The sequence below is a fragment of the Amborella trichopoda genome, chromosome 6, assembly GCF_054954075.1.
Source record: "Amborella trichopoda isolate Santa Cruz 75 chromosome 6, AtrichopodaSantaCruz75HAP2 v2.0, whole genome shotgun sequence".
Classification (NCBI taxonomy): domain Eukaryota; kingdom Viridiplantae; phylum Streptophyta; class Magnoliopsida; order Amborellales; family Amborellaceae; genus Amborella; species Amborella trichopoda.
The window spans coordinates 52818986-52846151 of NC_142341.1; the positions used below are offsets into that span (position 1 = coordinate 52818986).

Sequence of the window (27166 nt, forward strand, 5' to 3'; positions counted from 1 at the left end):
ATTTTTGATGGTTTGTATCTACATGTCTGGTCTTAGCATTACCGAACAACATAAAAGCATAACGTTTATTTTTAAAAAAAATACGAAGTTTCAAGACAATGAAAAGCCTCGAGCGAAGAAATAAAATAAAATTCACCCTTCTTACCTCTTGAGTGTCACACCATTACCCAAGCTTCACACCCACAGTGTTACCCAAGAAAGATAAATATATAACATTTACCTCACATTTTCCTAAACACAAATACCTTAAATTTTTCCAAACATAAAAAAAAAAAAAAAACGAGTTTATCCACGTGTGTACAAATCAACGGGTGCTTTATATAGTAAGAGATTTTAGGAGAGATGGGAGGGGTTCGTGACATAAAGACAGAGTTGAGTTAGTGTCTTTTCAAGAGAGAAAATTTTGGAACTTAAAAAGGTAAATATAAATAAAAAAAGATAATGAGAGATATAAAGAGCAAAATTAAGAAAAAAATTAATAAGAGATATAAATAGAAGATTCTTTAGGAGTTGTATCTTTTTTAATTTTGAGAAAAATAGGTATCAAAATAATTAGTAGATATTCATCACTACTAATTAAAAATGCCACAACAATTTCATATTTTGAAAACATGAAATTTGAATGAAATTATATTTTTGGATTTAAATGTTAAATTTGAAAAAAAAATAAAAAGAAAAAAGAATAGTGTGCCAACAATTATATTTATCCAAAAAAAATGTCTCAACAATTTCATATTTAGAAAATCTAAAATTTATTCAATTTTAGCATCCCTCAAATTTTGTACATTTAAATCTAAAATTTTCTATAATGTTAATATTCGGAATTTTTAAAATTCAAAAATTATATTTTCCTACCAGATCATGTATTTTTGTTCATTCAAATATTGAAAAGGTGCGTGTCATACAGATAGAGAGTTTAAAGGATTTGCACATTTTCAAATATTAAGAGAGAATAACTTTGAATTTAAAAGATGAATGTAAAAAAAAAACAAAAATAATGAAACTTTTTGAAGTAAAATCGTGAAGACAATTTAGTAAGAGAGATAGGAGAGGTACTTGTGATAGAAATGTGAGAGATTTAAGAAGTTGTACCTTTTCAAATTTTGAGAAAGACACATGCCAAAATAATTAGTAGATATTCACAGTTACCAATTTAAAATGTTACAACAATTTCATATTTTGAAAACCTGAAATTCGAATGAAATTATATTTTTGGATTTAAATGTTAAAAAATTGAAGAACAAAAAAAAAGGAATAGTGTGGCAACAATTATATTTACCCCAAAAAAATGTTTCAACAATTTCAGATTTTGAAAATCTAAAATTTAATTGAAAATTGAATTTTCAGATTTTAAAAATAAAAAATATTATATTTTAGCATCCCTCAAATTCTTTAGATTTAAAATCCAAAATTTTACAATAATATCAATATTTTTATTTTTAAAATCCAATAATTATATTTTTCTGCTAGATCATGTATATTTGTTCATACAAGTATTGAAAAGGTGCGTGACATAAAGATAGAGAGTTTTAAGGATTTGCACCTAAAAAACTTTGAATTTAAAAAGATAAACGTAAACTTTAAAATTTTCTATAAATAGTAATATTTAGAATTTTTAAAATCCAAAAAATATATTTTTTGACTAGATCAAGCATTTTTTTTCATTCGAATATCGAAAAGGTACGTGACTTAAAGATTGAGAGTTTTAATGATTTGCACCTTTTCAAATAATTAATGAGAAAAACTTAGAATTTAAAAGAATAAACGTAAAAAAAAGATAAATTTTAGGAGCAAAATCAATAAAAATATACTAATAAGAGAGATGGGAGAGGTACATGAGATAAAAATGATAAAGTTTTAAGGAGTTGCACCTTTTCAAATTTTGATAAAGGCACGTGCCAAAATAATTAATAGATACTCATAACTATCAATTGCACAGAGAGAGGGAGATGACAATGTCATAAAAATAAGATAAGTCCCCTTCTTGCTTCAAATATATACGATAAACATTAATTTTATGACCCCAAATTCCAGGGATGTAACATTTGTCACCGATAGACTAAGTGAGGGAAAAGAAAAATAAAAAGTTCATATAATATTGCAACCTTCAAAATTGACCTAAAAAATCCATCGGAAAAAATAGTTTTAATATTGGAAAACCTTCTAATTGCTTATCTTAATATCGATATATATGAATCTGAAAGAAAAAAAAAGATTTGAAGTCCCATAAATAGTACATTTTGTAACACATTATCTAGACCGTCTATTTTCAACATTTGCATATATTTATAGATCTACTTGATTTTAACTATTTTTGTAGTTTGAAATTTTATAATTATATATGAAAATAGATTTTGAGATAATCCTAACAAAAAAATGATACCCAAATTGCATGTTATGATAAAATTTAGAGATGCACCTTAATTTGATTGTTTAGGGTTGCAACCTTTCAGAGACCACACCCAAAAAAAATCTTAATTGATCTCTCTATATACTAAAAAATATATCATGACTTACCATAAATTTTCTAATTTTAGAAGGGCGGGATCTAGGCGTCAGAAACTTGAATTTTTTTTTTTTAAAATAACCATCTAGTGATTATTAGGTGGTTTCCAAATTTTAGATTGAAAAAACCCCCCGAAGTATTTTGCCTAGAAGAGTAGATGCACAATATACTATGCAATAGCAAAGTATACGTGTACTAATTTATTTATTTTCGATCTTAAGACGTAAACTAATATAAGATTTTTCCAACTGAACATAAGTGAAAAGAGTGATGTCTCTCTTTGATAGACTTCCAATAAGGGAGATGGAATCCCTGGAGAGAGACACTTCAATCTCCTAGAGGGAAGTGTGTGATGGAGATTAATAGAGAACAGAGGGGGAGAAAGACACTCCACTACAGAAAGGGACACTTAATTCTCAGAGAGAAGTGTGTCATGGAATAATAGAGAATACAGAGCATTGTTATAAAATTGAACTGGCCAAGGGTTCGTTCCAAGTAACCGGTAAATCAACTAGTTCAACCAGCTTAATGGGGCACGTCTCTGCCGATCAAAAAATGCTAAAACAATAAAAAATACAACAAAAATCTAAAAACATATGAAAAGTATATTTAAAGCATAGTTAAACAAAAAACATCCGAATGAAATTGATGAAAATAATGGATTTTACAAAATCGATTTGTATTCGGGGGTATTTTTTAATTTTTCAAAAATTATGGAAAAATGCAAAAATCAGTATTCATGGCCAAAACACTTTCCAACCTTTACAAAATGATAAAAAAATACAACATTGAAAAACTACAAATAAATCCCTTGTTTTTTTAGATTTTATATATATTTTTTTGAATTTTTTTTAAATACCCAGCCAGATCACCAAAAACAGCCAAAACAGAACCAGCCAGTGCCTGGTTTTTAACCGGCCGGTTCAGAATTGAAACGAGCAATATTGCGAATGCTGATATACATAGAGAGGGAGAGAGAGAGAGGGATATACAAATTGATACTATCGTGTAGAGAGAGACTTTTAACCTCGAAGAGAGAGAAACAGAGAGAGTAGCCCATTTGGCTCCTTAGAGTTACATGAAGATGGCTCTTCGAGAAAAATATAATTGTTGAAAAAATGGTTAAATCTTATTTGGATATCATCAAAGATGGGTAAATCATGTCTACAAGTAATATGGAAGTTGCATTTTCGTTGTTTAGCTCTCTTGGAGTATACATTTCATGAAATGCTTAAGGTAATCCAATTTTTATTGAAATCATTATAATGCAAGGGCCAGGTTTATATAAGGTGTCATTGGGTGAGTGTGGCCATTAAAAGCCTTACGAATGCTTGTAAAATGAAATGGTATAGTAGAACATCAACTCAATAAGAGCGTAGTCCCTCGTGGACCATACTAAGCAAACGATGTTTGCTGATACTGAACTGAGCTTGACAAGTTAAGCTAATTGGTTGGAAAAAAACCTATGTTACTTGGGCATAAAAAAACTATCCGAGTTCTAATAGGTCATCCATTTATGAGGTCGAAGTATGCTTGGATGAGTGAGCCGAGAGATTGTGTAGCCCTTGTGTGTGATAGTGGCCTTTAGAGATGGGGCCAAAGCCTCATCCGCGAGCCATCACATAACATGCATAATAATAGCCGTTTGGGAAAGCGCACCACCTTTTAGGGTGAAACTTATGCATGTGCGAGAGATACCCTTATGCACCATAAGAGCTGTAGTTGCATCAGGTCTAGGTGACATTGGTACGGAGAGAACCTGAAATTCACAAACTGAAATTAGACCTATTAGTTCATTTGTCGTTGGTGACCCACTAATGAGCCCCTGCATGGACTGTGGGTCATGGGAAACACTGGGTCAATTTGATAAAACAATTGTGGACCGTAGTCCACAGTTGAAGGTGGAGTGCCCTACCGTTTATTTATTTAATTTCTATACCACATGGATCATTTTCTCATCTGATGACATTAATTATGTTTGTTTAAATGATATGTGAGTTTTAGATTTATTATTTGAATTTTTTAGATCTCTTAATATTTTATTTATCAAAATTGGATTATAAAAGGGAAAAGTTTATATAGAGCTAAGGTTTTAAACAATCAAATTCGAGCCTACTAAAAAATCTCACTAGAAGAGGTTTTTGTATGTCAAAATATTATCAAATTGATCATCTCGACATCAGGATGCATGGACATAAGAAAACAATGGAGTTCAAGTTTTTGAAATAGTATATTTTGTAACGCATTTTTTATCGTCAATTTTCAAATGTTCATAGATTATACTATTTTTTAAGCTTTAAACTTTACAAATAAAGATGAAAAAATATTTGAAGGCTATTACAATGATTTCCAATATTGAAACCACATTTCTCGATTTTATTTGAAGTCTAATTTGATTGTTTAGAGCTTAAGATCTATACAAACCGCACCTTTTATAAACACAAAGATATTAATTTTAGATTGATTTAAATATTCAAATTTGATTTTATGGATTTCTAAAAATCATATAATTAATTTTAATAATTTTAATATTACATAGGAGATCCAATATGTTAATGGGCCCACCATTGCATGTGGGTGGGGCCCATGAGGTACCACTTAGGGTGGCACACCCCACCCTGATGAAACTTTCCTTGTGTTAGAGCTTTAGTTTGAATAGAGTTTTTTAAGTGTTTTAAAAATATTTTGCCTTGAGGAGGCTTTCAAATGATTTTTTGAAAGCACGAGAAGGCTTGTGCATAATTTTGGTAAGCACTATATTATGAATGAAATTATGTTTTTTAATTTACATTGATGGAAAAATGATTTAGGACTTGGGGATAAAGGTTATAGCACATTCCATAATGTTAATGGCCTATCTATGGAATTTATGACTTAAATCTCTCATCCCACAGGTCACCTTAGCACATTCCATAATGTTAAATGGCCTATCTATGAAATAGACAATTCAAATCTCTCATTCCACAAGTCACCCAAGATCAATGATTCATATTCAATATCACAATAAGATGCAAGTCAAGGAAAAACCTAATATTGTTCAAAACACATAAAAAAAGGTTTGTTTCTACCCAAAATCTTTATTCCTTATCTCGTACACCTGATTCCCATATCTATCTCATATCCCACAAAAGGCATGCCCCACTTATAATTTCTCTCTCTTAAGAATGTTTTTTTTTATCTCTCAAGAGACTAAAAGGGATACGCTGCACTCTCTCATCTTTGATATCTCTTTCATGGTGGTTCTCTCAACTCTTTCATAATCGCTCATATCTCATTGGGGTTTTAGACCATAAGGTTGCAGTGGAAAAGAAAAATATTTTTTGCTAAGGGGATTCACTTAAGGGTTTGAGATTAGTGATAAATTAGAGGGCTTGACCTAAACTTGCATTCCCGGTTGAGATTGAAGGTTGACCGTTGATCTTGCGGCATCGGATGGTGGTGACTCGATGTGGCGTGTAATAAGCCCGGTTGAGGTAATCTCTAGCACTATTTTTTTGTTTATTGTCATATTTAATTATATTGTATTTATATTCTCAAGCATAATAATTGTGGATATTTTATTTGTTTTAAAAAAGTTGGTTTAATGACATTAAGGTTTTTAAGATATTGAATTTGTTAGTTTTATTTTATTTGAAGCAAAAGTTATTGTAATAAGACTACTTGTAAGTAATATTTGTCAAAAGAAAAGAAAAATAAAAAAAATAGGTGAAAAGAAGATAACTAAAAAACACATCCCTTGCAATTATACTGTAAATTGCCTGTGACAAGGTGTCCTCCTTATAAAGTAAATTATCTAGAGATATAGTTATGGTGTCAAGAACCTTATGATGGTTTGACATTATGTTTTCATCCGTAGTTATAAAAATTTAAAATTTTAAAATAGTATACATCGAGCTTATATGTCAAACACTTGAAGATCTTGAAACGAGATGGTCCAAATAATTTATTACAATATGTTTTATTTTTAGGACTCGAATTTGTTTTTTTTTCGTATTCATGCATCTCAAGTCAATATATACCCAAATATATATATATCTCGAGTTACAACTGACTTCGGAACACTCTCTTATTATAGAACATTTATGATGTGTACTTTACTTTAATAGTATAAAATCCACACCTTATACATACTTTTTCATAATTTGTCAAATGAGTATATTCTTTGAATATTACATATATATTATATTTTATAGCTTCAATCATTTGTCAAGTGAGACCAACTTCATCAACACCGAGTTTCTTATAGAACCATCTCCATTTTGCTTTATACCAGACCAAACTCATTAGAGGCAAGCAACTTCAAAACTAACTGTTGTGAAGAGAGAAAGAGATAGAGAAAGAGCGGAGTTGCAATGAGAAAAATTAGAGTTAAGGAGTCTCATAGAAGAATGAGGAATTACAAAGAGAAAAACGAAACCCTCAACGGGTCAGGCCCCGTGCCAAAGTTATCGGATCCAGACTCAACTGGACCTGACAAAAAAAAAAAATTTAAGTATTATATTAAATATATATATATATATATATATATATATATATTTTAAATATTATACTAAAGATACAAAGTTATATTTAATTTAATATTATTAAAATATTATATATTGAATATTATTTAAATAATAATACTATTCGAGTCAGGTCCACACTGACCTAGGCCCGGGCCCAACCCACCAATTCCAATTTTTTGTTCCATACTCAGATCCGGATCGGGTTCCGGTCCGTTGCCACCCATGGGGTTTCAAGTGTGAGGGAGTGAGAGCAAAGCGCGAGAAGGTTGATGTCCATTTAGAGTAAAAGAGGAGAGAGAAAAGCCCCTTTCTGATGGGCCCAAATGGGTTTTATTTTGTTTGATATGTTAATAATAAGGATGAAGACGTCATGTTGAGGCGTCCTCAGCTCTAACTACTAATGTCCCAACCCCATGTCAGGCCCAAAGCAATTTTAAACTACTATGTTTTTCAAATCGAGTATCGTGGAAGATACAACTAAAATGCAGAAATCTTGTTTTGTTTTCGTGTTCCATTGATGGAATCTAAATTGGGAAGAGCTAACTTTTCAGAAAATACATTTCCAGTGATCCAAACGTCTTAGAGCATGAACCTCTAATTAAGATTTAAGATTTAAGAGCTTCAATGAAAAGAGAGATAGAGGGAGACAAAGATAAGATAGTTATCATGACCAGACCTAACAAGTAGTCGGCTGATTTAGTCAAGAGAAAAAGTTATATTGGGCAAAAATGGCCAAAGCGGCCATGAACATGTTCGACAAGCCAAATAAAGTGGGTAATTTTTTTTAATTTATTATATATATTTTTAAGTATTATTATTTTTTTAATATAAAAAAAAGAAATTAAACCGATTCAACTGAAAATCAAACTAGTTGTAATTTCATCTTACCCGTTACTAATTCGGTGGCTAATCCATAATTATTGCCCTAAGACAACAAAAAGGAGGACTTCAATCGACTTAAGGGAAGAGAGAGCGCGACCTCACTCAACGAGAGAGATGCGAGGGCTCATCTCATTCGTGCGACACCTAGCACGCAGCACGTGCGAAGGAGGGAGCTAAAAGAACGAAATAATCTCGGATTAAATACAGGAGCGTATATAGGAACTGGTCTCTCTCTCTAGACTTATACTCTCTTTCTCTCTCTAAACCTTGTCAACTGCTTTCCTTTCCTTCCCTTCCCTACCCCAAGCAAAGCATATCTTCCTTCCTCTCTCCCCTTCCGAATCCCCATTTCTCTCTCTCTAAATTCCATCTCTATCTCACTGCAAATTCCACCTTTTTATCTCTCTAAAAACCCCTCTCCACCTCTCTCTAACTTCATCAATTAGACGCGATGGATGAAGAGTATGACGTCATAGTGCTCGGAACTGGCCTCAAGGAATGCATTCTCAGTGGTCTTCTCTCTGTAGATCGACTCAAGGCAAGCTTCACTTCACCATTATTCATTTGCTTTCTCTCTCTATTTATTTGTATTAATTGATTGCTGTGGCATTCATAATTTTATTTCATCTGTTTATTTATTTTGTGTTTTCTATAGTCATTGAATCTCTCTCTGATCATCAAGCTAGCATGCAAATTTACATTGCGATATCTCTCTTACTCGACTGATTACGCATTTTTTTGCATCTGTTATCTGTTGTTTCTTCAAAAAATGAGCATTCCAGCTGTTTTAATGCCATGTTTGACCTCCATTTTTCATTTAGGGAAATATGTTTCAATCCTCAGCTTTGATTCGGTCTGGATCATGAAGTTTGGATTAGGATATCATGATGCTTGTTGCCCGAATCAATAGTGTTTTTTTGGGGTTTTATTGATGATTTCAAAATGGGTATTGCCTGGTTGCTTTCTTGTTCGATGCTTGATAGGGTTGGATTTGTTTTTTTTTTTCTGAAATGAAGAGAATGGAAGCAATAATGAATAATTTTGATCGGATTTTAGTGTCTTGCAGAGGTCCCATTTAACTAATTTCAGTTAAGAGTTTAATGCGTGCTAATGGATGTTAATTTGCAGTGGGGCTATATTACATGCTGCTTTGATGATCCATTATTAAATGCTCTAACAACGTTCATGATGACCTTTTTTAAATTGACTGAGATTTTCAATGTTAATTTGGTTGAAATACTGATGGTCATTGAGATCTGTAACTTTTTTAATTTGGGTTTCTCAAAAATTAGGTCACAATACTGATATAGTGATTCATTCCGATTCTTTAGTTGAATCACAAGTGGTTTAGTCATTTATGGATTGATAAAATCTTGCTCTCAACATTAATAGTTAGATGTCACAATGTCACTTGCATACAAAAAGGCAATGGGTAGATAAAATGGCTGCAATATCTAATTTATATACTCTTGTATCATATTATTTGTGATGACTGGTATGCTAAAAAAAAAGGGAATTATTCCTTGTTTAGGCTCAGCTTAGATTAGGAGTCTGTGTCTTTGCTATTGGTATATTTAATTATAATTGCCCTTTACGTCTGCTCAATGTATTTCACTATTTCGTTGTCTTTTTTTTTTTTTGTTGTTGTTTTGCTATGGGCGAATGTCCGTAGTATATGGACTTAGTTTTTATGAAAATTGTGGTTGATTGGGCATGAAACTTGGGTCAAGGGTGATAAGAAATGAGTCTCAGCGACTGATGCATGGCCTCTTCCAGTTTCTTGACTAAATGTGAACTTCTGTCTAATGAGTCTCAGCGACTGATGCATGGCTTCTTCTAGTTTCTTGACTAAATGTGAACTTCTGTCTTATGTGTCACATGCTTTCTCACTATGTGGTTTGGTCAAGCAGTTATTTTATGACGTTGAACTATTTCTTTGCCTAAAAAGTTTTGCTTTGATCTAATGGATCATGCTTACTGCTGAACCAGGTATTGCACATGGATAGAAATGAATATTACGGAGGAGAATCCACCTCATTAAATCTCAATCAGGTGATGTATTCTTGGATATGCTTTTACATGCACCTAATGTAGCTTGCAATTGTGGTCTTCATATTTATTGTTATGTTCCTTTGTAGCTTTGGAAAAGGTTTAGGGGGGATGAGAAGCCTCCTGTACATTTGGGCCCCAGCAGGGATTACAATGTTGACATGATCCCTAAGGTATTCTTCTTCAGTTGGTTTACCCCATGGTTTTGTTCTCTTTATTTATTCATTTGTCTCTTTTTTTTCGGTTGGTGGTGTGTATACGAATGAATGCAATCTAGCAGGCTAAAACAACCATTCTTCTTCCTATATAACTTATTGGACGGATATTGATGTTCAACTACTTTCATTGCGTTAATGATTAAACAAGTAACAATGATATCATAGAATGTGCACAGACTTATCCATTTATAATATTAAAATTGTGCTTCACATAAGGCATCCATGTTGAAGTGATTTGGTCTTGAGTTGATCTTGGTAGGGGTATTGAGTCATACAAGTAGCTTCTCGGTTCCTCTCTTTTGCTCCCTATCTGTTTCTATTTCGCTTTCTCTTGTGTTTGGCGTAATATGCACACACAAGCACACAAAGGACACCATAAAGTTTTTATGACTTTGGAAAGTCTCAACAGATCCAAATCTAAACTGCAGTTTTGTCTTGTATCATTTTTTTCCTTGGTAATTTATAGCATAATCAAATAGGATATGGTGTCCGATACTCCAAGCGGCATGGATCCCATGTTCCTAATGATGAAAAATGGAGTTAACCATGATGGGACCTACAGAGGCATTTGTCCATGTACAGTTACCATCCACTGTGCATCATCAGGAATTGGTGATTGATGCCCTTTGGGTATTGTGTACTCTGATCCTTTGAACTGAGGTATGCTTTTCTTTCCTTATTTGGATGTAAAGTTAATTTTGTGATTGGTATTTTGCCAGTTCATGATGGCAAATGGTACTCTTGTTCGTGTTCTCATCCACACAGAAGTTACAAAATATCTCTCCTTTAAGGCTGTTGATGGTAGCTATGTCTTCAATAAAGGAAAGGTATTTCTTCATTACCTGGTTCAGTGATTCAATCCTAAAGAATTCAGTGGGCTTCGTCATTTGATAATTCAAAGATAACAATTTTTTGCATTTTGTCAAATTGATTATTTGGTAATTCGTAAGTAACACTATCTATTTATCAGATTCACAAGGTTCCAGCCAATGACTTGGAGGCATTGAAATCCCCTTTGATGGGGATATTTGAGAAGCGTCGTGCTCGTAAGTTCTTCATGTATGTACAAGACTATGAGGAGACTGACCCAAAAACACATGATGGGATGAACCTTACCAGAGTAACAACAAGAGAACTTATTGCGTATACACCTTATCTCAACTTAATTTTTTTCATTCTATTAGTTAGTCATTGTTTGCGGGAATGTCATGAATAAAGGGTTCATCTATGGGCTCATAGTGAGTGTCTTCTTTGTTTGACATGATTAGATATTATTATACTGATTTCTTTTGATATTTTGTGGTACTCATGGTTAGAGAAATCAGGCCCTTTTTCTGGCTTTTTGAGTAGAATAATGTGACTTGTCTTATGGACTATGGTGAACATGTTACCAATTTGAAAAATTGGAAGTTCTATAATCTAATGGACTATGGGAAAACATTGTCTATTGGGGCCATCAATGCCCAACGGAATGATGGATGGTGACGGAGACAAAGTTTGACCTATTAGAACAGGATATGATCCCATGTCTGGGTCCTTTCTATCCCATGACCTTCCACCATTTCACTGGATGATACTGACCTCAAGGGACCATGCTTTTGTGTGGTCCATTGGACTTGGTATCTTCTCCTTCAAAAATTATGCACCTTCAATATTTCGAGGCAGTTCATGCCATACATCTCTATCCAGTTACTGCCTTACTCCATAGTGCGATCATTGGTTTTTGTGGTTATGTTTTGTTTATGGCCACATTTATCCTCGTTCTTTACAGTTCCTTGCTCCACTGACTATATTCGTCCATAAAGATATCTTATAATCAGACTCTGTGGTCCTTTCACCTTTGGCATTTGGAGGATGCAAAATTGTGTGTCTTATATATTGTGGGCAAGTTGGGTTGTTTTTCATTTTGAACGTATTAAGAAAGAAACTAGTGTTAGATTTATTTTAGCTTGTATCATACAGTCCATGCCATACATAAAATTATTGGCTAGGGAATTTTTTTTTATCTGTGGATCCAGGAAGTTTGGCCTTGATGACAACACAGTGGATGTTATTGGCCATGCTTTGGCACTCCATAGAGATGACTACTATTTAGATCAACCTGCTCTGGATACTGTAAAGCGAATGAAGGTAGGAGTTCCATAACTATATACAATCTCCGTTCTTGTTAATCTAATATGATTATTATGTTTTAGCCCCCAATCGTTTTAGCTTGTATTAAAAGGTTATCGTTATTGCTATTGTTCTTGTGTTATTGTTGTTATTACTATCATTATCATCGTTATTACTTTTTTTAAGAAAACATAATGTTTTTATTTGTCAAATGTACTTCTATATAGGGAAAATTACTAAACACTCCCAAGACGACACTTTCTATGCAACTTACCCCCAACCTTACTTTTTCTTGTTCTTTTTTCCTCAAAACAAATTTTCTATGCAAATACCTCCCAAGGGAAAAAGTTCAATTTTTTTAGACGGAAATGCCCTTCCCGTACATAAAAATCATTTTGGCTAGATTTGACATTGAATTTTGGACCCTAGTAGCACATTGCTGGAGCACATAAGTGCCGGACTGCCATAAGACAAACTACCTACCGGACCGAAATTGAGTACTGCTAGACCGTCCTTTACATAGTGCCGAAGCCCTGGAATCTAGTAATATCTACTGCTGGGCCGCCCTTTGCAACTGCCGGACTGCACTTTACACAATGCCGGAGCCCTACTACCGGACCGCACTTTACACAGTGCCGGAGCCCTATTGCTGGATTGCACTTACATAGTGTCGGAGCCCTATCACCGGATCGCACTTACATAGTGTCGTCCGTATTTTGGTGGGATAGAGGAGAGAGAGGCACGGTAAGGTAAACGTAAGGGAGGGTAGTTTAGGCATTTTTTTAAATTTTTTATTTGGTTGGGGGTATTTGCATAGAAAGTGTATTTTGGGGAAAAAAGTGTGAGAAAAAAATTAGGTTGGAGGTAAGTTGCATAGAAAGTGTAGTCTTAGATTTTTTTTTGTAATTTCCCCTTCTATTTATGTGTCATTACGTACACTTAATTCTTTTTGTACTTTTACCTAGCAAAAAATGGAAAATATTATCAGCAGTGTAACCGATATCTTATGGCTATTGTCCTATACAACGTGGTAGTAAATGAAATATTCTTAATCCTCTGAATGAACCATCATAACAGATTCATTGACTTGTTTCTTGTTTGCATGATCCTGAAGTTAATTGTCTGATGTAGTGCTTTTAAGTAGTAAATGCAATTTGTTGGAGGTCATGTGGTACTTTACTAGTAAATCATTAAGTGTCAATGTTCAAAAGAAAAAAATTCTTTATGTGTCCCTTAGAAATATTTCATATTTCATTTTGGTTAAATAAGTTGAATCATATCAAGTAGCTTCTCTAGGTATCAAGGAATTTTTGGTGGTTAGTTATTGTTTACGCACCTTGTTTAAATATCTAGAGTTTAGGATTTTCTTAAGGCAATAAGTCTTGTAAGAAGCAAGGCCCTTATGAATTCTATTGAAGGCATGTTTTAGATGCAAGAGTTAGAGATAGGGCTTGTAATTTATCCTATGGTACATATCTCCTTTACTTGAAACATTTCTTTTTACTTTTTGTGTAGAATGTTGGTTATAAGAAACCAGGTGCAACATTATAGATTGGGAGGTGCTGGTGATTTAGAATGCATCCTCTAACTCATTCTAGGATTATTGCTTATTTTTTTTATTAATGTGACCTTCTCTTCCAGAATTGTGAGATCACTGAACCTGTTCATTCTATTTAGTGGTTGGCCTTTGCTTCTTATTGTGCCTCCAATAGGTCTTATCTCATGGTTTTATGCCTGACGTATTACTTCCTATTGCAGGCAGTATTCTGGTTTTTGACATAATGTGCCATTTAAACATTTAACATGATGGCCACTTTAAGGAGTTTAAGTACATTAAAATGCATTGAACCATGGTAATATCATAGTCCATTAGGTCATCGGCATTCATTAAAATGGAAGGTTATGAAAAAGATAGTGAGAGTGCGAGACCCACTATTGGGGTAATCTCCTGCCATTCTCTTGATCACTCTTTGTTTTCCATTGCCTAAAATGACTAAACTTTAATTTGTCCTTAGGCCATTGTATTACAATGTAGTTTCCTACATAGAATTTGACAAGAACTTTGGTCTTTTTAATCTCCGAATTCCTTAGCCAATGAGAAAGACCCACCATTGGAGTCATGCCCTGCTACTCTATTGATCACTTCTCTTTCAATGGTGGGAGCAACTAAACTGACTTTGGTTTTTCCATCATATATTACAATATATTTTCCCTAACAAGAGTTTGACAAGAACTTTGGTCTCTTTAATCTCCAAATTTCTTAGCTGAATTGTTCATGGGAACATCTATGCTCTCGACTTACTGGATTTTCTTTTCTCATAGTTGTATTCAGAGTCTATAGCCCGCTTCCAAGGAGGTTCACCGTACATTTATCCACTTTATGGCTTGGGAGAACTTCCACAGGTATGTTTCACAATTTTAATATTTGAAGTCTGTACAAGTGGAACTTTCTTCACTTTTTCGTTTTTGGGGATCGACTAGGACCTTCTTTACCTTGAAATGTTTCTTGATGGATTTTTCAGGCATTTGCACGTCTCAGTGCCGTCTATGGGGGAACTTATATGCTTAACAAACCTGAGTGCAAGGTAACTTTTGTAGTATTTTGAATCATATATTTTAATTGATATTTTTGGGTTAGTAAGATACCTGGTGCTGAAACCTAGACCAAGTTATTTTTCTATCATCATGAAAGAAAAAGAAAAATAAAAAACTGAACCAACTTGCTCTTGCTGGATAGCTAGCCTATAGTGCAGTTTAGTACATGGTTTCCATGGGACCCATGTACAGGTGATGCCAAAAAAGCTTATAGAGAAGTAAATACAAGTTTATTTTCAGCATTTAAGCATAGCAACATGTACTATGTGTAAGAACCAGTTTGCATAGCCTCAAAAGTAAAGGCTGAATTGGTACATTCATCCATATCCTTCTGGATGTATCATACCTATCCTTGAGTTGCTCACAAACCTGGCAATCATGGGGAATAAATATTAGTCTTCCTGACTCCGGCTTACTGGTTCTAGTTCTCAAGTTTTCTGTTTTTCTTTCCTATTTAGTAGGGAAACTTTTACTGTTAAAAGTTGAGGCCTAGAATGGATCCTTCTAAGTTACAAACTTGAGTTTACTGAGCATGCCTTTCTTTTCTTGTTTGCACTTACAAATATTGTCTCGTTTGGTAGGTGGAGTTCAATGAAGAAGGTAAAGTATCTGGGGTGACATCAGAAGGAGAAACAGCTCGGTGCAAAAAAGTAGTCTGTGATCCTTCCTACTTGCCCAATAAGGTGAAGTTTATGTTTTATAACATATTTCTTCTCAAAAATGCTTTTATCCTTAGGATGGAAAGATAGATTTGATACTTTGATGTTTTTAAGTACATTGTTATACTATCTGATCACTGATTATATATGATTTTAAGGATTTGCTGCATGACTATCCAGTATTTCATAACCACTATTCATCATAAAAAAAGGTTATATAATATTCATAGAGCTTCACTGAATTTACGCACATTCAATGACGCAAAGTTGCCAACAAAAAAGAAAAAGGAAAAATACTTTTATTGAAGTGTTACATAAAGGGAATTAACAACTGATACGCATGGTTGCCATCCCCCCATCTGTCTGTTGTGATGGATGGTGGAGATCAATCACTGTTCTGCTTGAAGCCTGCCATTGTCCTTAAAAAGTGGAACCATGCTGATCTTCGTGATCTTCCTGCATTGTTGAAAAGTGGATGGTGTTTTGTGTAGAGATTGCTACACTTCATTTGTTTAATATACTGACCCTAAATAAAATGCTTCTATATGTTTTGACAAGTTTTTCAGTTTCAATGCAATTGCCCTTGAAAAGAAACTTCAAGGCTTTGATCATTTAAAAGAAAGATGTAATTTGATTCCTATAATTTGATCTTGTGTTCAAAACTCTTTTAAGATTTAGTATATTATTTTTATTTAATTCATTGGATTCGACATTATTTTCTACAATAATCATTGTCTGAAAAACTAGAAGCTCTTTTTATTTTGTTCTTCCTTTTTTTGGGATAATTAACTAGAAAGTTTCATCAAATGTAACAGGTGAGAAAAATTGGAAAAGTTGCGAGAGCTATTTGCATTATGAGCCATCCCATTCCAAACACGAATGACTCCCACTCGGTGCAAATTATTTTGCCTCAGAAGCAGCTGGGACGCAAATCGGACATGTAAGTGAATAAGCTGTTTGTTAATCTTATTTGTGAAGCTTTATTTACCTTCTTTTCTCCTCTTTCCATTATTTCTAAAAGTTAGTGTTTTGGAAATTTCCCCAGAAGGGTTGTTCAAGCTCCTGCATTTTCTGCAATGTAGTTATCATCGTAATATTGATTTTTTTTTACCTATTCTCATTTATATCAAGTATTTGTGTGTGTGTGTGTGTGTGTGTGTGTGAGAGAGAGAGAGAGAGAGAGAGAGAGAGAGAGAGAGAGAGAGAGAGAGAGAGAGAGAGAGAGAGAGAGATTTTTAAATCAATATGATATCTTATAATGTCTAAGGAGCATTCTATTACGATAATGGTTAAAATGGGCATAACATCTATTTGTCAAAATATTGGCCGGTATTGCTGTAATGACCTATGGCCTTTATGTTTTTTTTTTTGAGGAGGTTAACAGTTTGTATTAAAAAAGAAGTGTACATCAGTAAGAGTTGAGAGTACCCACCGACCGGGTCTCTCAACCAAAAAATGGCCACCTAGCAGTGGACCTGTACAAAACATGAAGGCTAATAAGATACCCCCAAATAGAAGAGATAAACTGTGCAAAAAGGAGGGCTTATAGGACACGCCCATTACAAGAGATAAACTGTGCAAAAGAAATAAAGACAGCGACTGTAGAGGTCCAGAGCAAAAAAGGAGATGGACTAACGACCAAACCACAGTCTAAGTAGCTCAACAAAAAGTCGCATCTATACGGTGGCTTCAGCTTGGGCCTGAGCGGCATCCTTAGCCAGAAGATCTGCGAAGTCGTTCGACGTCCTCCAGATAAGCGTCTAGTAGACGTCTATAATCTTGCAAATATGCTCAATTTCGTCAAAAAATATGGGCAAGGTACCACAGAAGAGTCGCCTTTCCAGAGGCCCAAGAAATAATGTTTTTGGCGTCCCCCTTGACATACAACTGCGAACCCCAGGTTAGGTCGAACTTCTTAATGCCCAACGAAAGGGCCGTATCCTCTGCAAACTGAGAATCTACATGACCTAGGTGATCTGAGTAAGGGGCCAAAATATTGCCATTATGGTTGCAAAAAACCCCATCGGCTCTAGCTGGGCCTGGGTTACCCAGGGAGCATCCATCGAAATTGAGCTTGATGATACCAACCGGGGGAGGCGACCAATTGTTGGCTCTTGATACCTGAGGGGGTACAAGGTGTATGAGATTCTCCCAGTCGTGAAGGAATGTAGTAGCCGAGATTCCAGCGAAAGCCCTATGGTTGGAAGCTCAAAAGATTACCAGCGAAGTAATCTTATGGAATAGAGCTGGGACGGAAAATCTTGGAATTTCTTTTGAGCCAAAGGACTCATAACGTTGCCGCTAAGGAAGCTTTCCATAGGATTCTGCCTGACTTCACTCAGTGAGAATCGAAGGAATAGTGAGCGTGGGGTAACTCAAGAAACTCCAAAAAGTTGGATAGTAAGGCTCCAAAGTTCAAGGGCTAGGTGGCAATGGATAAACAAATGAGAATTCGTTTCTTCCTCGCAAAGGCACATAACACACCTATTGGGGATTTGAATCCCTCTCCTTTGGAGGTGGTCTACGGTAAGAGCACGTTCAGAGCGGGCAATGCAGTTAAAAGCTTGCACTTTAGGTGGTGCGACGGTGGACCAAACTTTGGATAGAACAAGAGTCTCTTGTAGAAAGAAGCCACCAAAAAAGAGCCTGTGGGGGAAGGGGTCCAGACTAGGGTGTTAGTCCTCGAAAGGGCAAGGAAAGTAGAGTGGAGGGAGGCTGAAAGAGAAATGAAGTCTAAAGTTTCTTTCTCAGAGAGCGAACGCCTAAAGGAGGGGTTCCAGACCTTACGATTTTCGAAGATAATCATTTCCTCAAAGATTAAGGAGGATTTGTTAACTGCCAGAGAGTAAAGAGAAGGGAAGAGATCTCTTAGTGGGGTGTGGCCTAACCAAAGGTCGGACCAGAAATGCACCCTAGCTCCTCCTCGCACATGAAAGCGAATAAATTGCTTGAACGGATTAAGGGAGGTCAAGAATGATTTCCAGGCACCAGAGTCCCTGTTCGCAGGTTTGCCCTCAGGCAACCAAAGATCAGGCGAAATTCTGTATTTGTAGCGAAGTATTTGGGCCCATGGCGAGCTGTTTTGGGTGGCCAACCTCCACCAGACCAGAGGAAGTTCCTCATCAGTTGGTCGAGACGTTTAGCTACTGAGGCTGGCATGTGGAATAAGGACATGAGGTAGACTGGAGAGTTGCCCAGGGTAGCTTTGATGAGTGTAGTTCTCCCTGTGAAGGATAGGTATCTACCTTTCCATCCTACCAATTTCCTGACCACTGCCTCTTCTTTGGCTTCCCTAGACCCAGGGGCAAGCCCAGATATGACGTGGGGAGATCCTCTACTGTACATTCCTAGCAGGGGATAAGGTTCATGGTTTGAAGATTGGATAGGCCTACCCTTATCATTTTGGACTTTTCCATGTAAACTTTGAAGCCCCGTGGCATACTCAAAGCAAATAGAAAACAACCTAAGGTTATCAATATCCTCAGGAACTACATCTAGGAAGACTAATGTGTCATCTGCGTGCTGCAAGTGGGACATGCACGGGCCATGCATACTGGTTTTGAAGCTAGAGAGGATACCAGCTTGATACAAGCAAGAGATGGATTGACTGAAAACTTTCGTTGCAATAAAGAAGAGAAAAGGTGAGAGGGGGTCTCCTTGGCAGAGGCCCCTCGAGTACGAGAAGAAACCTTTCGGGGACCCGTTGATGAGTACTGAGAAGGATGGGTTGGAGTAGCAACCCCTCATCCACTTCCTCTAGCGCTCACCAAATCCCATCCTTGACAAGGTTTCGTCAAGGATTAACCAGTCCACGTGATCGTAAGCCTTCTCCGAATCAATCTTAAAAATCAAGCCCGGCTTTTTGCTGAGGTGTCGAGAGTGCAAACACTCATGTGCCACCAGCACTCCTTCAAGGATTTGATGAAGGCGGACTATGAGGGAGAAATGATGAGGGGAAGAACTTGTTTCAGCCTGGAGGCCAATACTTTGGAGAGGATCTTATAAGAGGAATTGACCGAACTGATTGGTCGGAAATCGTTCAATTCCTCTGCCCCTTCAATCTTGGGGACAAGCGCTAAGAAGGTGGCATTGATGGCTTCATGGAGGATATCACGGTGGAAGAATTTCTCAAAGAAATGCAGGATGTCTGTCATGAAGGTGTCTCAGAAGATCTTAAAAGGGGCAATCGGGAAGCCATCGGGGCCAGGGGCTTTGTCTTTGCCCAAGTCCTCGATAGTTTCTACAATCTCATCTTCAGAAACGGGGCATTCCAACCGATGGACCCGATCAGTGGGAAGCGTTTGGAATGGAAGATTGCCCATACTAGGTCTAGGGACCGAGGGGGTAGAGTAAAGAATCTGGAAGAAGGTGAGTATTGCTGATTCGATGTTTGGGCCTCGGTTCAGAATCGTACTTCCCTCCTTAATGGTGGAGATGGAGTTATCTCTTCTTCGGCAGTTTGCAATTATGTGGAAAAACCCGATATTATGGGCCCCAGATTTGAGTCAGGTAACTCTAGACCTTTGGTACCAGTACAACTCTTCTTTTTTCAGAGTTGAGAAGTACTCCAACTTCGTTTGAGATCTAAGACTGGCCTTTGAAGAAGATAACGACCTAGATTCCTTAGTTAGATTGAAAGCTTGGATAACATTCAATTGGGTTTGCTTAATTTGAGAGAAGTTCCCTGGGATAGATCTACTCCAGGTTTTAAGAGAGGCTTTAAGTAATTGGATATTTTTTTTGCAGCCTATAACCAGCTCTGCTTGAGACTTGGGATGAGAAGGAATCCCACCATGCAGGTATAGGCGAAGACAGGGTGTCTTCTTTGAGCCATGCAAGTTCCAACCTAAAAGGTTTAGGGCCCCTTGGGATCGCTAGAGTGTCTAGGAGGATGGGACAATCTCTTCCCCGGAGGAGGATATCAGGAACCTGTCCAATTTAGATAGGGTCGGTTGAGATGAGTGGTCAGACCACGTGAAGATGTTCCCTTGGAGAGGAATATCTATTAATTCATTACGAGAGATGAAATCCGAGAAGTCCAACATTCCCTAGGAAATATTGGAGTTGGAGTTTCTCTCGATTGACCATTTGGTAATGTTGAAGTCCCCGCCCAAGCACCAAGATGGTTGTGGAAGGGTAGCTAGTTGATCTAGTTTTAATCGAAGACGGGTTCGAAGCTGCACCGAGTTACGACCATAGATGGTCGAGAATTTCCAAGGAAAGCCATTGGAAATTCTGGAAAGGAGCACTGTAATTGAGAATTCCCCAACGTGGGAAGAGACAAGATCGTGCTCAGAAGGGTTCCAGATACCCATATGCCCCTGAGGGCCCTACGGCAGGTAGGGACAGCCACTGGCAAGGTTTTCTGCCCTAGACTTGACGAATCAATTGAAGAGTAGGGGCCGGTTTTTTGGTTTTAGTAAGAGCAAGGATAGTGGGGCAGTGTTAGCACACATGTCTCAAGCAGCATTCCATTTGAGAGACTGTCCCAAATCGCGGACATTCCAAGTAAGGATTGTCATGGCAACACTGGTGAGGGGAAAGGAGGAGGCTAGTCTAGGGGACCTCCTTGGAATAGATTCCCGAGGGGGAGAAGGAGAGGGGGACATTGAGGGGGGGCCATGAGAAGACTGTTTATCATAATTAACAAAGGAAAATAGGTTGAGGATCTCTCTTTGACCTCTGAAGCTCACCTTCAAGCGGCTCTCGGCATCCGAAATGAGAAATTGGTGGAAGAGTCCTTCTGGTCCATCATGGGGAAAACCCATGATTCTAAAAATGTCCTCATCCTGTCTAACTCTCTATCAACCTGGTCTCTTACTAAGCCCTTTGCTTGTTCTGGCGTTTGAGAATCACCCATCGGTTCTGATGGCGTAGAGTTAGAAAACTGTGGCTCCTCACAAGGAGGTGGTTCAGGGAGGTCGAAAGGATTGGACGGTTAAAGGTTGGGGGGTAGAGAGGGAAGAGGTTCAAGGGTCAAGGGGCTCAGAGCAGAGGGACAAACCACGGAGTTGTCTAGGTCAGAGGCAGGGATACTAGGGGTTGAGTTTGGGGGGCGATGAGGTGGTCGAGAAGGGTTGTGGGCTCAACCAAGGTGGAGCTAGAAGACAAGATGGTGGGCGAAGAAAAGAAGACCAGAGGTTGAGGAGAAGACGGGAAAGAAGGGGGAAAGTGAGGAGTGGCAGAGGGAATCTCGAAGGGGGAGAAGTGGGTATTATAAGGATGAGTCAGCCCAAGGATAGAGGGGTGGAAGGTGAGGTAGTGGTAGGGTTGAGGAGAGTCGAAAATAGGTTGTGCCGAGTAGGATAGATGGGGGTGTCCAAAGTGGTGGTAGAAAGGTAGGCGGAAAGTCCTAACGCGACAAATAGGAACCACGTGGGGGGGTGAAGGGGAAATACATGGCAAGAAGCGAAGAGAGGCATTCAGGGACAAGGGGTGAGGGGTCCAAAGAGTGCACAACTACCATCCCAAAGGGGTATTAGGTCCAATCCATAAGGTTAGGGTTCGGAACAGTGGAGGACGGTGAAGAAGGGGGGGTTTTGCTGTCGGGAGGGGCGGCCTGAAGAGGGAGGAGCAGAGAAGGGGGGAGGTCCGAGGAAATAGGAGTGCCAGAGGTAAGTGGTCCACTGGAGTCGATGATAGGAGCAGGTCAAATGAGGAGGAGGCTGGCAGAGGGTTAGTGTCCAAGGGGCGAAGAGAGGGTGGGGAGGGAGACAAAAGGGTTGTTGGAAAGGGAGTAGGCGGAAGGGTGGGTGGTCAAAAAATCAGGGGCCAGAGATAGGCAAGTGGGGGAGAGAGAGAGATGGGTAAAGGCAGGAAGGGGGCTTCAATGGGGGTGGGGATCTCAAGGCAAGGAGGACTCGGAGGAGGACAAGTGTCTCCAAAGGGATTCAGAGGGACCGTCGGTTCCACTTCACACTAGTGAGGAAAGGGGGCGGGTGAAGCTGGGATGATGAGAGAGGGCGGCGATGTGTCTGAGGTGGCTGCAACGGTCGCAGAGGTGCATGTGGGAAGGCGACTGGGCACGACAAGTGTCGAAGGGCACTCAGGCTCCCGACAGTGGGGAAGCCACTTATGCGGCAGGCTGGACGGAGGTAGGTGGCCGACATTAAATGGAGTCGATGCATGTGCAGAAGGCCCAGCAAAGACCGACTGAACCGACAACTGTGGCAGGGCACGTCGTTCGTCGGCAATGAGAACTCCTTTGCTGGGGTGAGAGGGAAAAGGGGCACCTTCCCCGGGTAGGCCCAATGAGAGATTGGCATCATCGAAACTCAGAGGACACACGCTAAACTAGGTGTGGCTACAGAAGACGATGACGGCTGGTTGGATACATGGCGACGGAGCAATGAATCTTGAGGAGGGGCAGTTTTACTCTGACAAGGAGTCCAGGTGGCAACGGGCCCCGGTTTCTGACTGGTCGATAGTTGACTTGACCACTTGGAGGGAGCAAGGGAGGAGGTTTCTGGCTGTTGGTGTCCCTGGAGTGGTGGCGTTTCCCAGAGACCTTAGTCTAGTCCAACGGGTTGGACCGTTGGGGTTGATTATCTGTGGGAGGGTTGAAGAAGAAGGGGGAGGGCGGAGATGCCAAAGCCCAAGAGATGGAAAGGGGAAAGAACAGACCCTCAACCTTCAGCCAAATGATGGGTGGGATGAGCTATGTGTCTAGAAGCTCAGTGAGGAGACGCATGGAACCAAGAGGGAGAAACTCTAGAGATTTCCAGTGGATAGCTACCAGCAAACCGCAGGCCTCAGCCACTTTGTTGAACGTAACGGGAGACCACGCGTGGAGGGGAATGTCTGCAACCATGACCCAAACCTTTTGCTTCTTGAAAAACCCATCCAGCGGCGACTATTCCCGAAACTTTAAGCTTGCTCCTCGGAAATTGTAGGGGACTCTCTTCGAGAATACGACGAGCACTCTCGCCAGAGGGAAGACTGAAGAGGATGCCCCCCTTCGACATGTGGCAGCATCCAAGCTGGGGTTCGCCCCAAATTAGTTGTGCCCATTTCTCTATCCCCTTGATGTCGTCCCTCCGAGGATAGAAAGTACCCACGAGCGAGGCTTGAAGTTTAGATTTTAGGGGACCAGAGATCTCAGCCGGGGTGGAGAGGACAAAGGGTAGGTATGGGGCCCCCAATCGCAAAGCAAAGGACGGCAAAAGAACGGTTACGGGTGGTTCAGTGGTAGCATGGGGAGAATGATACATGGGGGTGGACACCACCTGAGCGAAGGAAGGTGAAGGAGAAGGCAGTTTGCTTTCCCGTTCTACGGCGGGGGAGGGGTTACAAGATGAAGGCTTGGGGCAGAGGCTGGAGATCTTGTTCCAGTCAGGAGGAGGGGGTCGGGGAGGATGAGGAGGAGGAAGATGATGCAGTCTCCGTCTCCTCATGTCTTTTTTTAATGGCCATTATACGTGTTAATTTAAGTTTTTAACAGTTCTTAAAACCTTGTCTTTTATTGCTAGCTTTTCTACTTGGTGGCTATTCCAATTGTATGCGAAGGGTATAAATTCTTTATCTGAATGTAATTGGTGACATTAAGGAAAAGGAACAAGAAAAAAATTGAAGATGATTATTAAAAAAAAAGAAATTAAAAAAATTGGTTGGTTTGCAAATTACTGAATTTTTCTTGGGGGTAGTTTGGAGAATTTTGCTGATTTTAATTGGCCATTCAATGGTTGCAGGTATCTCTTTTGTTGCTCTTATTCACACATGGTTGCTCCTAAAGGGAAATTCATTGCATTTGTTGCGGCAGATGCGGAGACTAACAAACCTGAAATTGAACTAAAACCAGGGATTGATCTTTTGGGACCAGTTGATGAGATATTCTTTGATGTTTATGATAGATATGAGCCTGTCAACGAACCTTCTCTTGACAATTGCTTCATATCGACTGTAAGTCTATATGCCCGTCATCCCTTTTATCATTGTGAACCATGTTGTTAGATTCGCTTTGAAGTCTTCTTCGGTTTGGTGAGAAAAATGAAGAATTCAGTGCTTCGGCCGATTCATGGGAAAACTTCAGACTTTTTTTAAATTTAATATACAAAATATATAAAAATAATGGAAAAAATTAAAAATAAAATTTTAAAAATATGTTTATATAGATTTTTATTTTCTTCGGCCGCATCAGACCGAAACAGCCGAATCTGATCGAAGCGGCAACGCCAGTTTTCTCTTTGCTTCATTCTAGGCCTAAAATCTGGAGGCTTCAGCCTCTTTGGCTGAATCGAAACGAAATTGAGAGCACTGCTGTGAATCTTCCACTACTCTCTCTCTGTGCATCTTTTTCTCTCACACACATATGGATGATGGTTTTATACTGCATATAGGGGTGTGTTGGACCCCTAATTTTTGCATGTCTAGATTTCATTCAGACAATCAAAATAGAAAAAGGAATTATTCACACAGAAAAAGGGAAAAATGAATCCGATATTTTTGGTATATGCTAGCCATTGATTTGGTGGACTATGGATCCTGGCTTTCAAGTACTCAAATTTAATATTTTGAAATTTTTTATGTTTCTAATCAAAGATATGTGCAAAAGTTCAATGCAAAGAAATCCCTTTAGCTGCTTGTTTTGGAGCTTGGCTTATACTGTAGCTATTTGCCTATGGACTTAACAGAATCTTTTCCTTATATGTGCATATGTGATAACCTGCGAACAATTAGGGCTGGCAATGGGGCGGGGTGGCCCAGCCTGACCCATCCTGGATGGCTTGGCCCTAAAAAACTAGGGTTTGGGCCACATATGTCACAAGGGCTAGGGCGGGGCCACAGCATATCCGGCCTGGTTCGGCCCGGCCCGCCCCCCCCCCCGCCTGGCCATCCCTTTTTCTTTATTTTTCCTTGATTTATTTGCCTTTTTATCTAGCCCAACCCCACCGGACTAGGCCCAAAGCCAGCCCGGCCCATTGCCAGCCCTTTTGAACAATTTCTCTTGCTCCCTCTCTCTCTCTCTGTGTGATGACCTACAAACTGATCTCTCTCTTTCTCTGACGAGTTGTGAACAAAACTGTCCATACCATTTCAGAGTTATGATGCAACTACACACTTTGAATCAACTGTGCAAGACGTGCTCTCTATGTATACTATGATAACTGGAAAGGTATGTGATTGCCATTTGAGCTTTCTCTACTTTATTTCTTTAGGATTTCTTTTATGTGATATAGATAAGGCAACTACTGCTTGCAACTATTTACTCAGTCCGTTCTTAACCTTTACTCGCTCTCTTCTGCATTTTTCTTTTATCAAACTTCCTATTAGGAAACCTCTAGTTTTTCCTAAGGATTCTATACTATGAGATCATTACCTTTTGTACACAAAGGCCATAAACAACCCATATGCTTTGAGATGTAATATTGGATGGCTTGGTGTGTCATTTCTCGGCACTAATTTTTCTTGGACTTTAGAGTGTGGGTTAATGACATGATTTTATATATGGCGGCCAGGGGCGGTTGTGACAATTTTTGTACTAAACCATTTAATTGCAGTGAAAACAATTTGTCTACCTAAGGGCAGACTGCTACAATGATCCACTTTTCCCTATTTTGGGGTCCTAAGGGCATTTGTTTTGCCCCAAATTTGGTACACAAGTCTTTTGGACTCAGCTAGAAAGCCCATGGAAAAATTTATAGAAAAACCCAACTCAAGAGTGGCTAGAACTAGCTCTTTAAGAACTCAATTTTTTTTTTTGGAGATTATCCAATTGATGATGATAAGCAATTTACAAAATTTGTGGTTAAACAAATCTCTCTTAACTGTCTTGATCTCGCTCCATCTTTCCTTTCCTAAAATTGGCAGCCCATACTGTTGCAATTTCTCTCTCAATAAAAATCATTCCATGTTTTTTTGGAATTCTTTTTGCGATATTCTATGCAAGATCTAATAGAAAATGTGAACAAATTTCAGCTCAAACAAATGCACTTTAAGGCTCCAAAAAAGGGAAAAGGCATCGACTGCAGACAAAATATTTTCCCTTTATAGTGTACCTTCCCTGTTTCTTCCGTTATTTATTTGAGTGTGGTTTCTGCTGTATTGATTTTGTTCCTAACCAGGTGCTCGACTTAAGCGTGGATCTGAGCGCCGCAAGTGCTGCCGAGGAATGATACCGACCACTGAGAAACATGATTTGGTTTGCTGTTTGGTTTGATCTTTATTTGAGGTCTGTATTTTGTTAAGGATTGTCCATTTGCTTTGTAGTGTCCTTGTTATAGTTCTTGTGTAATTTGCTGACTCCATGACTTACCCCACATGCTATCTAAGAAATGGTAAGCATTAGTTACCCAATCCACCAACCATATTGAATGTTCATCTATTCGTATCTCGTGTGCGGTTTTTTCCTTTTTGGAGGCTCTAGAAATGTTTGGAAACATCTGCAACAACCCCATATAAGGGATTGTCTACAATGACACCATTACCTTTACTATAACTACACAAAGGTCACAAACACCTGAAGTTGTGAAATGAAAATTGGACTGCTGGTTGTGCCATCGCATTGTACAAACACTGCAAAAGGGAAAACAACTTCAGACTTTGAGGGTAGTCAAGGATATACCTTTAACTGCTCAATTTTACATTTGACGGCTTGAAGTGATTGTGATTTGTTTGTACCAAGAGTAATTGTAAATGGTCTTT

General features: G+C 38.3%; 1 protein-coding gene across 1 annotated transcript; it reads left to right on the forward strand.

Moving 5' to 3' along the window:
- Positions 1 to 8116: 8116 nt before the first annotated feature.
- Positions 8117 to 26818, forward strand: LOC18448571 (guanosine nucleotide diphosphate dissociation inhibitor 2). The gene is made up of 13 exons (XM_006858632.4): positions 8117 to 8431; positions 9883 to 9945; positions 10032 to 10115; positions 10880 to 10987; positions 11131 to 11303; positions 12179 to 12290; positions 14595 to 14675; positions 14795 to 14857; positions 15449 to 15550; positions 16342 to 16466; positions 24214 to 24424; positions 25563 to 25637; positions 26587 to 26818. The coding sequence occupies exons 1-13, from the start codon at positions 8345 to 8347 to the stop codon at positions 26635 to 26637; spliced, it is 1335 nt and encodes a 444-aa protein (XP_006858694.1). The 5' UTR covers positions 8117 to 8344; the 3' UTR covers positions 26638 to 26818.
- Positions 26819 to 27166: the final 348 nt, after the last annotated feature.